The sequence below is a fragment of the Lycium ferocissimum genome, unplaced genomic scaffold (assembly GCF_029784015.1).
Source record: "Lycium ferocissimum isolate CSIRO_LF1 unplaced genomic scaffold, AGI_CSIRO_Lferr_CH_V1 ctg10782, whole genome shotgun sequence".
In the NCBI taxonomy this organism is placed as follows: Eukaryota; Viridiplantae; Streptophyta; class Magnoliopsida; order Solanales; family Solanaceae; genus Lycium; species Lycium ferocissimum.
Genome location: NW_026713490.1, coordinates 8,049 through 20,438, shown reverse-complemented (window position 1 = coordinate 20,438; position 12,390 = coordinate 8,049). Strand labels below are relative to the sequence as shown.

General features: G+C 36.4%; 1 protein-coding gene across 1 annotated transcript; it reads right to left on the bottom strand.

The window, feature by feature from the left end:
• Positions 1–10,927: 10,927 nt before the first annotated feature.
• LOC132041590 (leucine-rich repeat receptor-like serine/threonine-protein kinase BAM3) lies at positions 10,928–11,933 on the bottom strand. Its single transcript, XM_059432289.1, has 3 exons — positions 11,752–11,933; positions 11,368–11,504; positions 10,928–11,208 (listed from the first exon to the last, which is right to left on the bottom strand). Exons 1-3 carry the CDS (start codon positions 11,931–11,933, stop codon positions 10,928–10,930), a joined length of 600 nt encoding a protein of 199 aa, XP_059288272.1.
• Positions 11,934–12,390: the final 457 nt, after the last annotated feature.

Genomic DNA, 12,390 nt, shown 5'->3' with positions numbered 1-12,390 from the left:
AACCCGACCCACGTCCTCGATACATGTGTTGCGGCGCTCAACCCGATCCATATGTAATGCATGTGTTGCAGAACGTGCAACCCGATCCATATGTAATGCATGTGTTGCGGAACGTGTAACCCGATCCATATATAATGCATGTGTTGTGGAACGTGCAACCCGATCCACATGTAATGCATGTGTTGCGAAACGTGCAAAAAAATCCATATATAATGCATGTGTTGCGGAACGTGCAACTCGATCCATCATCAATCCACATAAAGTACTATCACAATTCTATTTAACTTCTCTAATGTCAAATAAATATCGAGTACATAGAGGTCCCTCGAGAGGTATAACATAAAAAATCAGAAGGTTATATGGCTATTTGTATACCAAGAAGTTCATAACCTATACTCGTCTCACAATCAACAACCTTCCATTTAAGACACGTATTTGGATTCCCTGAAATAACGTAAAGTAATTCTATGTCCCAACTATAGTAATATGCCTTATGTTATCCCGAAACATACTAGCAACTTATCTGGAATACAAGAGACGTAGGAAATGACTTTTTCATATGCTTACAAGCTCTGCTATCAAGAAGTGAATAAGAATCAAGGACATTCTCGGCTATCATGGATAGAATCGAGTTTAAGACTTTCATTACGCATAACTTGCATCAAAGACACGCCAAAAGAAGGAAAAGGATAGCCTTCACATAACTCTTTTCATCAGTATGCACTCAATAATGAACTCGCCTCAATTAGAACTTCAACCTATAACAATGATAATACGCCCATCAACTTAGAGAATACTAGTATATGATGTATATCCAATGATAACTCGTTTCTATAAAGAGTCGAGTAGCATCTCTCCTACTTTTATCACTTCCTCAACTCAACATCAAGAACCACAACATCAACAACAATATACACAATTTATATTCCAAGAATTCTAGTCGCAACAACTCAAGAATACACTCCAAATCAGTCCATACAACAACAACTTATACGTTTTTTCGCCATTAATTTTGTAGTTCTTATCTCATAATTTAATTATGACCTGGATCAATTTAAATATATCTAGGAGAGGGGAATTATTACCTTACATGCCAACGAATTACTCTTCTGCCACCTTACTTCACTTCGAAGAAATCTCCGATTTGCTATTACCCGGAGGAAACCGACATGGGCATGACCTCTATCTTGTTATTCGCGTTTTCCTCAATTGTTGAACTTGGTATCTTATTTTTGGGAAGCAATATATTGTCTCCAATGTAGCGGTTCTATTTTTTTCCATTCTTATTTACACTTGCCTCATTTGAAAAGGAAAGTATCCCCGGAAAGTACGGTTGTCAGTCGTACCAGGAAAAAGAAAAAAATATACTCCTACATGGATGGTATTCTAAATGGATATTATTTTAGAGTCTCCACCTAATTTTTAGAAAATTAGAAAAACCAGTTCAAAAAGGGTTCATTTAAAACGGTCAAATTTTAAGAGAATCCTAATCTAACCAAAGTTCGGGTTAGGGTTACGTGATCTTCCGGGGAATGTGTTAGGCACCCCGGTATTAAGGATCCGTAAAATACGATTGACCTATGGGTTCTAATAGTGTATTTTTTGCAAATATAAAACATTTGTGATAAAGCTGTTTTTGTCTACATTTCCGCAAATAAAAGTTAGTCATTCATACAAAATATCACATTTTTGAAGAAATGAAAATGGTAGAGTTTTGCCCAAAAATGGGCGTTGGGTGTCGGACTAGAACACCTAGGTTAACTCCCGAAAGCCTTTAGCCTAAGTAGAACACTACGTAAGCCCACCCGTTTTAAGTTTTTAGGTTTTAAAAGATTTTTAAGTGTAGAAAAATCATTTTTTATTCGTGTTAATTTAGCGTTTTTTTAAACTCCAATTTTAGTCTTTTTATTTTATAGTCCAAGTCTTTAAACAGTCCAAAATAGTCCAAGAGAATCTAAATCAGTCCAGTGGGGGTCAATAGTCCACAGGTTTCAAAAATGTTCCAATCCGTCCCAAATTTTTTAAAATTGATCTTTTTCAGTCTAATCAGTCTAATTTATACTTAATCAGTCCGTCCTTTATTTTAAAATAGTGAGTTATTTTTAATTTTTGTTTTCAAAATCAATTTTGTACAATATAGAAAATTGAATTTTTTACGTCTTTAAATGGGGACAATTCTAAAGGTTCCGATTTATAAATAAATACACAAGTAAAATTGAAATTGCATAAAATAAGGATGAGTAATTGGGCCGACCAAGCCCAACAGAAGAATATAAATGCAGTGACCTCGCGATCCAAGTGTATGCTCTATTTTTTTGCTCCAAGTTTGGTAGACTCGATCTAAAGTGTTAGTGGGCCTCGTTGAGACCCACCAACGGGTTGGATGGACAAAGTGCGCAAAAAGGGTATGAATGGCATTAGAATACATCCATGAATTAAACTAAGTACAAGAATTAAATTATTACAAAGCCAAAAATTGAATTACAACATGATTGGGCCAAGCCTGTATAATAATGAATTGCATAGGCATAATTTAGACAAATAAAGAGGACTCAAGTTTCAGTGACATGTATACAAGCCCAATCACAAGCAACAGGCCCATGCCATTCTCTTTTCTCAAAAAATTTTCTAAGTACCAAACTATGATATACACGATATACCCCTAATATACCTCATATGGAGAGCAAAACCCTTTAAAGGACATACCCTCCATATACACTAATATATACTAGGTATTCAACAACTGTCAACCTTCAAGCACCCTAATATCACACAGAAAAAGCTCAAGTATACCATGACTCCAAACTTAAAGGTTTTAGCTCTTAATTAGGACTAACGAAGCAATCACAAGTTTACTACATTCACGGTTTCAAGGCTCCGGCTTTCAACTGTTCAAAACAAGAGTGTCATGGTGTTATATCCCGCGTTTTGTATAATCGGATAATTCGAGACAATCGCGGGAAGACGACAAGCAAGGCCATATTTTATTTTGTTTGGCATGTGAGTTGCTTGTGAAAAATTTAGAAGTGGAATTAATGAGGAAGGTCAAGGGCATAAAGGGAAATTTGCAATACGACTCGTGGAAATATGGAGAAGGACGAAGGGCAAATCTGGAAGTTGGAAAAAAATTTGTTTTCATGAATTACAAGAACTAGCCCAAAATATAAGTGGGCTTGAAATTTTTAAGAAAATGGAGAAGGCCCAACCGGCCATGACATGGGCTAGGCCCATGAGTGGGTTTAATTTTCATAATAAAAAGATGAATGAGTCATCTATATCCTATGATTCTCTAGAAATTTCAAGCAAACAAGAGAAAGAAAAAGAAGGAGAAAGACTCCAAGGCCTTTCGGCCATAGAGAAAAATTCCCAAGAAAATTTGCAAAAATTCTCTTAAAAATCATTTTCTACCAAGTAAAGGGTGCTTAACAAGGTGGAGGGTTCATTAGAGCAAGAAAAGCACAAGTTCATGCAAGTTGAGATTTCTAGCCAAGTGAAGAATTGAAGGAAAGGGTAAAAGGTTTAATCCTTTCTTACATGTTATGGATGATTTTGTGTGTTGTAGCATGTTAAAAGTGGATGAAACTCATGGAAGAGGAAATCATGTTGTGGCGAGTGAGATGTAATATATGTATGTGTGTGTAGAAATTGTGTTCTAATCACTTCGTCTAGTGTTTGGTTGTTATTGTTGTGAATACTATATTGATAATGGAAATTGAATGAATTTGGAGAGAACGTGGTTGTGTGTGTGCATGATATGGCCGTATAGTGTGTGGTGTGTATGTGTGTGTATACTTGATGTATAGTCATGTATATTGGTGAGTTGTGAAAGAATAATGAGCGAGTTGTAATTAATATCTTAGTCGTTGTGATGTAGATGTTATATCGCAAATAAAGACTTGATACGGTTGGTGAAGTATTGGCAATTGGAAGATTGTGTATATTGAAAAATAATGTTCTTGCATGGATAGCACGTAATGATATTAGTATGATGTTAATGGAATATATATTATAAGGTTGCTATTGTGTTCATTGAAGTCGGAAGGTTTTGAAGAAAGTAGTAAATTGAGATCGTGCATTTTGAATGGAGTATGTGAATTGCTAGTGTGATTGTTGAATTATGTTAATAGTTTGGCCGGGTTTGAATTCCCGGATTGTGATTGATGAGAAATTTGGCTATATTGAATGTTGAGGATGGTATATTTACAAAGGAAGTGCTGCCGAAATTTCGGTAGCCAAGTGTTCCTTAAGATTCTAACTCTAAGAATCTTAATAAGAGTTTTGGTAAACATGACCAATTTGCAGATTTTGACGAGATTGCGACGTGAATTTGGAATAGCAAAAGGAGCGGAAAGAGGTATGTAAGGCTTCACCCTTCTTTCTATGGCATGTCTTAGACGTACTTAAGTTGGATACGGGCCTCGGGGACCATTCCTTTTCTCGAAATCAAGATTGAAATTCGCTACTACTCGTTCGGTAAAATTGAACTAGAAATGGTGTGAAATGTTGGAAAACTTCTTAGACCTCTAGAACCTGCATAAATAACACCCGACTACCCTAAAACTCTTATAAGTAATGTCATGACACATATTGTACGTAAATTGTGTGTGCCGCCTCATTTGACTCGAGGTGGGCCCATTGTTCCTGGATTTTCTTTATTGTTTCATTTGGCTTGTTTTGGAGTAGAATCCTAAAAATCCTTGACCACTTGTCTCGATCGTTAAACGATAAGTACAAGTATCATCCTAGTGCAAGTGTATACATGATGAATGTGATCTTATAGCGATAACGATGAAGCCAAAGATGAGAAAAGTGCCTACGTTAGATATGTAGACGATATACTTTGCTATAAAAAAAAAAAAAAAATGAAAATATGAGAATGTTAAGCTATTTCTGGATATCCCAATTCTATTGTAAGGTAATGACTATTCTAAGGATTCTAAATACATGGAATTATGTCTTATGACCCCGATTGATGCGTGTACCCGACATACGCATATGTATACGATAACAGAATCAGAGCGCTATATAGACGATAAATATACATGATATAAGTATATGTATATGATAAGCGAATCGGAAGCGCTATAGGTATTTGGTAAATATATATGATATAAGTATGTGCACATGACAAAAAGAATCAGAGCGCTATAGACGCTGATATATGTATGTGATGAAAGAGCCAGGGCGCTATAGACGCCGATATATTTACGGGGAAAAATGGAGATAAGGGCAGAGCGTTATATACGCATATCCACCTGATCAGTTGGCATTACATGACATGATATCGTCCCGGACGCGGGATGCCCGGACGCGGGATGTGCATATTTATGGTTAAATGGATCGGTACGACGCCTCGGCAATATGATATATTCTATTCTTATGTATGTATGTATATATATGAATAAGGAAGCTAAGAAAGAGCGTACGCCGGGGCACTTATATGTACTGAGTCATGTTTCTATCCCGGGACATGTGTGGTAATTCTTTTATGTCATTATACATGATTTATGTTTTTTGCATATTACTATTCATGCCTTACATACTCGGTACACTATTCGTACGACGTCCCTTCTTGTGAATGACTGCGTTTCATGCGCGCGAGTCGTGACAACGGGCGGATTTGATCCTTAGGAGCTTTACCGGCCGTGCATTTCGAGCGCTCCGGTTGTTCGGAGAACCCTCACTTCCGTGGTACTCTTTTGTGTAATATATTTTCGGGCACGACAGTACTCGGCCCTTTCTATGTATAAGTGTACTATATCTAGAGGCTCGTAGACAGATATGTACAGTCAGTTATGTACAGTTAAATATGTGGCATTTTGGCATCTTAATCTTTGTTGTATGAAGTGATAGCGAGGCTAACTAGTCTATGTTCATAACGTGTTGCTAATGTTAATGTTGATTCAAAAAAAAAAATATACGGCATTGTTCATACGACTTGCTAAGAGGTACAGGTAAAGTGATAAGTAAGGGGTGCTCGGTACAAGTATCGGGTACTCGTCACGGCCCCTAGTTCATACGACTTGCTAAGAGGTACAGGTAAAGTGATAAGTAAGGGGTGCTCGGTACAAGTATCGGGTACTCGTCACGGCCCCTAGTTGGGTCGTGACACATGGAGTAATTCATCTAGTACAAAAGGGAAAACCAAGCAGTCTCAAGTAAACAAACTACACAGGAACCAAGTTCAAAAGCATTTTTCGGAGGTGTTAATGCGGGAGGAGTAGCATAGAGATGCATTATCACATTAACTATGTTGCAAATTTAAATAAGAAGTGAAACGCCACGAGTTTACTCTCAATGTGATTTTCGGTTTTTAGACTTCCCAAAATGTGCACTCGACGAGGCTTTTAAAAGACATTTATGCGAGCACGAGTCCCAAGGCGAATCCCAAAGCCAAAATCCCAGGTTGCATTTTTTTTTTTTTTTATAGAAATGTCAAGAGGTTGGCAGGTCTTAAAATGATGCACAGATGGGTTTCCCAAACATAAGCTAAGGCAAAATCCTAAGAGAATCAACAATGCCAATTCTGTGAGGTATTCAAAACCTTAATAACTAGGTGATATCAAACAACCACATAGCAAGTTCAATTTGGGTCTAACTAGGATCAAAATGTCTTATGAGTTCTTATCCTAAATGGACCATCATGACCCTACATAACACTTAAATGAACAACATTGCATGGTCAAGAAAGCAAGCAAACAAGTTTTCCATATCAAGTCACGTATCTCAAAATTTTCCACGGGGTTGTGTCGATCACGCAAAGAATTCAAAGATAAGAACTCACATAGGGTAGATGATCCTATTTTAAGGTACTGGAATGAGCACATAGCAAGTTATGTAATGACAATATGATTAGGTTCACATTTTAGACTATTCATAAGTGAAGAGAGATTAAACTAAGACTTTATAAGGTTCTTCCTGTTTTAGAGCTATTTTTCTATTCTCAGATGCCTAATTATGCAAATTTAGGTAAGGCAAACTGTTTTTTGAGGTAAATAGTTGGCTAAATGATTTTGCATGCTCATACTTAGGCACAAGGCCACAGATTTTGCATGCTCATACTTAGGCACCAGGCCACAGATTTTGCATGCTTATACTTAGGCACAAGGCCACAAGTTAAGATGCTTATACTTAGGCACAAGGCCACAGATTTTGTATACTTATATTTGGGCATAAGGCTACGGATTATGTATGCACACATATATTGGGCCTAAGGCCACATACTATGATTTTTAGTTAAACATGCAATTCTCCATTCAAAACAGGGAGTATTCATATCTTTACTCCTTTTGTTCATTTTAGTTATCAGCTGTTAGATATTAATTTCAGTACTTATTACATGTTTATTGATTTAGGGTTGCCCTTTCCCCGAGCACCCCACTTACAGTTCCTTCTTTCAGTTGCTTTAAATACCAGTGCAATTCAAATGTATTGGCGTCCCCTTTTATTGCTTGGGGGCCTGCATTTCACGATGCAGGTAATGATTTACAGGTTGACGATTCAGAGCGCTAGGATTATTGTACCAGCTATTTGGTGAGCCTCAGTTCCCTCGGGTCGTTATTACACTTTACAATCTTTTCAGTATTTCTAGTCAGTTAGGTATGCCGGGGGCCTTGTCCCGGTAAACATTCAGACTTTATTATTCTTAGAGGCTTTATAGACTATAGTTGCAGTCAGTCAGATGTTTATCAGGCTTTTATGCTAGCCTTGTCGGCTACTTATTCAGACTTTCGGGCTTATTCAGTATAATTGCATTTGTGATATTTCAAACAGACTCTTAGTAGATCAGCATGTGTTAGTACTATTTCCATTTAGTATGTTTTTATGTCACATGTTGATTTAGCCAGCCAGTTGGTTCGCTCCGTCACATGCAGTCAAGCATCGATTGTTGTGTTACGCCCGGATAATCATATATACGCGCTTCATAAATTTTTATTATAAGCCCATTGTCTTTATCAAATTCATAGATCCACCTTGAAATTGTACTTCTTTCTTTTGATGGGGGATTTATAAAATTTATCAAATTAGATTGCATAACAACCGCGTGCCTAATACCTTTCATACCAAATTGATGGTAAAAACTTCCTTCGCCTTTAGAAAGACCATTTTGAGGACCCATAACGTTCTTCCTTTTATAATTACCACAATGATGACTATTATTAATTTGTCTCTCCACGCCCATTCATACATTCAACCATTTGTCTTCTTTCAGACTTATTATGTACTGCTACCACATTCACGTCAGAGAATGGAGCAAATTCAATGGGATGGGCTTTATAATTTTATCAAGAGCATATTAATTTGCTCAATCATCAATATATCACCGATATAGTGCATCGAGACTCAAAACCCAACGTTTTATCCATATAAAAGTATGTTAAAACTATTACCACCATCAATGGTTATAGACGAGCAAATTTAGTTATAATAAGATTTAAGAAAATCAACATGAAAATCTCTCTGTTTATTCTTTGGTACTTTTCTGAAACATTTAAAAATGTTAGCACCACATAAATCAATATGTAAAACGTTCAACGTAAAATAAACCAATGTGTGTAGAATTGAGATCAAGGAAGGAAAACTGAAAGGAACAAAAGTATCTCTACTTGAAAGTATAATAATTTAATCTATTTCATGTTATGTTGTAGATGTAAATTTCTACCTGACCTTATGCCTGTTTTATCTACATCCACTAGATTAATTTGTTAGAATATATCTTGTATTATTATGTACCTGTACCACATATCAGTACATAGGATCTAGAAAGAAAACAATTGCAAGTTAACATATTGAAAAGATCCCATTTAGAAATAGCAAAGGACAGAAAGAATACACTCAGGATGCGGTAGTCTCATAAATATAGATAAATACATATTTTTTATATCAAATTTGAAAGGGGAAAGTAAAAGAAAACATGCTACCTTTAAACCAATCACCGCATAATCTCACCTTCTCATCTTAATTAAATTGTCAAAATTGAAATTCATTTTGAAACTTCATATGTCGCTTTTGGATAGGATGATCACTGAAACACACATAGTGTCATAAACTTTGGTAATCTAAACCTGACGACCAAAAGGGTACAGGAGGTCGAAGCTGTGGAAGTTAAAATAACACCTACCACATACGCTTGATTGAGAAAATGAACGGAGCAATTCGTGCTAATAAAGTATTGTAAAATCATTCTAAAAGAGTTAATACAATATATCAAAAGAGGAAGCAAGAACAATAAAGAGATAAAGAGAGACGAGATGAGAGCTTTCTTATTCATCCAAATATATTCAAGTGTGTAACCATTACATTCAATCCTACTATTTGTAGGAATACATTGAGAACATCAAAGGATGTATCATAAACATGGTTAATAGCATTTGGGGGTTATAGAACTAAAGCGTGGGAGTAGTGGTTATGAAGTAATGGGAGTTACTTCTACAAGAGTTATGAATATGGAGGAGGTGAGACATAATGGTGAAGAGTAGAGAGGCGAAAAGAGACGGAACAGATATTTCCAAGCTAGCAAACAAAAAGTAAAATAGTGCAGCTAAACACATTCATAATATTCATTAATTTAATTCTGGTTTATTCAAGCACTCAACCATACTTCAAATAAGTAAATAGGTTCAAATTAAACCACTCAAATGTGAAATCACAAAACAAGGAACAACAACACTCTGAAGTACAAACAGTACATGACTCCAAGTAGTAACCATACGCCAACATTACTAAAGAAACCATGTAAAAGAAAGCAACATATTAACTTGCAGGTCAGAAAACACACCACCGAAAGAGATAACTTCTATATTTCCAAAAATGTTTTCTTGATTTTGTTAAGCCTCTTGACTACATCTTTCATGGTTATTCTTGATTCTAGCATTTCCTTTGTGCAATCTAAAGCCAATACTATCATGGAAATTATGCAAATCTCACTTTTGAAAGTGATTTGTTTCTCCTAATGAAAAATATCGGCATCCACAACTTCCATCATAGCTCTTGGAAATGCTCTCCTTATCCACTCCCGCAAACCAACATTTTCATTGAATATGTCTTCATTTGTTGGTTTTCTTTTTGCCAAAACCTCTATTAGCATGATGCCATAGTTGTAAACATCACCACTAGTGGATACTATTCCCTCCGAGCCATATTCTTAAAAGAACAAAAATGAGAAGGAATTACTCATCCGATGTATAACAACAATTAGGTGCTAAACTTGATTTTTATTTATTGCTAGAATTTTGAAGGGCTTAATTATGATTTTTTGTGAAAATAAAAAAGAAAGGCGGTCTTAGATATATAACGGAAATAGAAAGAGACTAGTATACCTGGAGCAATATATCCAAGAGTGCCCAATGCCTCTGTATGTACCATGGAATTGCTTACAGCTAAAATCTTAGAGATGCCAAAATCACCAACATGTGCCGCCATTTCTTTCATCAAAGAACATTGGGCGCTTTAAGTCACAATGAACTATCGGGGTGTCATTACCATGATGTAGATATTCAATGCCACAACCACATCAAACATTATGGTGACTCTTGAAGAAGGTTCAAGTGGCGATCATCTTTGTACAACCAACTATCAAGACTTTTATTGGGCATGTATTGCAGAACAAAGGCTTTTATGTGTTTGCTTCAAGCAAGTAGTGATCACCGAAACAAGCTTTCTGTGTTGAACATTCTCATGACTTCACATTCCATATCAAACCCCTTGCATATATTGTCATTTTCCAAATCTAGAACCTTTATGGCCACAACAATTCCGCTAGACAATGTGCTTTTGTACACAGAGCCGGAAATTCCCACAACAATTAAATTTGATCCATCAAAATTATTTGTTGCTCGTTGAATCCCATGATAAGAAATCAATTGGTAAGTCCTGATCTCCGGAACCTTTTCAACATCTTTGGACTTTCCTTTCTTCTTGCGTTTCATTATCCAATTGAGACCAACAATAATATTAGAAAGGATGAAATAATAACTGGAGTAACAATTTTTAGCAGAAGCTCCTTAGACAAGGATTGTTGTCGAAGATTAGTGAGAGCACAGCGAGACCTCTGAAATGTGCATTCCACATAGACCTTTGTTGCCCGAAAATAATTGCGAGTGGAATTTGCAAACACACCACCATCGGGAATTTCACCATGTAAAATATTAAATGAGACATTAATGCTTTTAAGGTATGAGAGCTTCTCCAACGACTTAGGAATAGTACCTGACAAGTCATTTAAAGATAAATTCTAGTCTTCTAAGCTTATCAAGTTGGCAAAGGATAATGGAATTGAGGCTGAAAATGAATTGATCGATAGGTCAAGAGATTTCAAGTTTTGGAGGTCCCCACATTTGCTTGGTATCTTGTCGGAAAAGTGGTTACTGGAAAGAGTTAGCTCTACAATGGCCTTCAGTCCTCCAATATCCTCTGGAACCTCTCCCTCTATTGAATTCTGCGACGCATCTAGATAGAGAGGACCACTCATTTTCCAAAGGATCAAAGGAAACTTTGATGAAAATCTGTTAGAACCCAAATTAAGCTGTTACAACAGCACGCTAAGATTTCCTATACATGCTGGAATTAATCCATAGAGCTCATTACCATCTAAAGATAATATAACCAAATTAGATAAATGGCACACCGCCTCTGGAATATGTCCCTGCAATTTGTTATTTAGATACATCCCTTGGGGTTGTTTAAGCTTACCAACATCAGAATGAATACTTACTGCCAAGTTGTTTCCTAGAAAGCCTAGGGTTGTAAGACCGCTCATGTTTGCCTGTACTAGTGGGAATGAAGCCACTGATGTGTGCAACTGCTATTTCAAAAACTTCAAGTCTAGATGAAAGATTTCCAATAGTATCGAAATGAGAACCCTTGTAAGTATCGCAACATCCCACATTCCGCCAAAGAATCGAAGAATCGCAATTCATGCTCTCTTGGTTCATTGGTAAGTTGATTATGATGTAGGAACAGTGCTTGCAACTCATGAAGATTTCCTAAGTTATTAGGAATAGTGCCTGTGAGAAAATTCTCTGATAGTTCCAACATCTCAAGCTTGGAAGCATTTGTGATGTACCGAGGAATTACCCCTTCGAGCTGATTGTCTTGCAAGAGAAGTCCTTTAAGGTTTGGAAGCAGTGGCGGAGCCAGAATTTTTATTAAGGGGTGTCAAAATATAAAAAAATAAATCTACGAAGAAGTCAAGAGGTGTCAATATGTAATATATATACATAAAAATATTTTTTTACCTACACGGTGCAATTTTTTAAATGAAGGGTGGTCGGTTGACACCCTTAAGCACGTGGCTCCACTTGTTGTTTGGAAAGATGAGAACTTTGTAGTGGCTAGAATTCTACCTGAGAGGTTGTTGGAATCGAAACCAATCCTTTCCAAAGATATATT

Bases quoted from the DNA above. Each gene is read 5' to 3' on its own strand.
- LOC132041590 (XM_059432289.1), bottom strand. From the start codon at position 11,933: ATGAACCAAGAGAGCATGAATTGCGATTCTTCGATTCTTTGGCGGAAT. The intron at 11,505-11,751 runs GTCTTACAACCC...GGGTTCTAACAG, and splicing joins AGTACAGGCAAACATGAGCG to ATTTTCATCAAAGTTTCCTT. The intron at 11,209-11,367 runs GTAACCACTTTT...ATGACTTGTCAG, and splicing joins TGTAGAGCTAACTCTTTCCA to GTACTATTCCTAAGTCGTTG.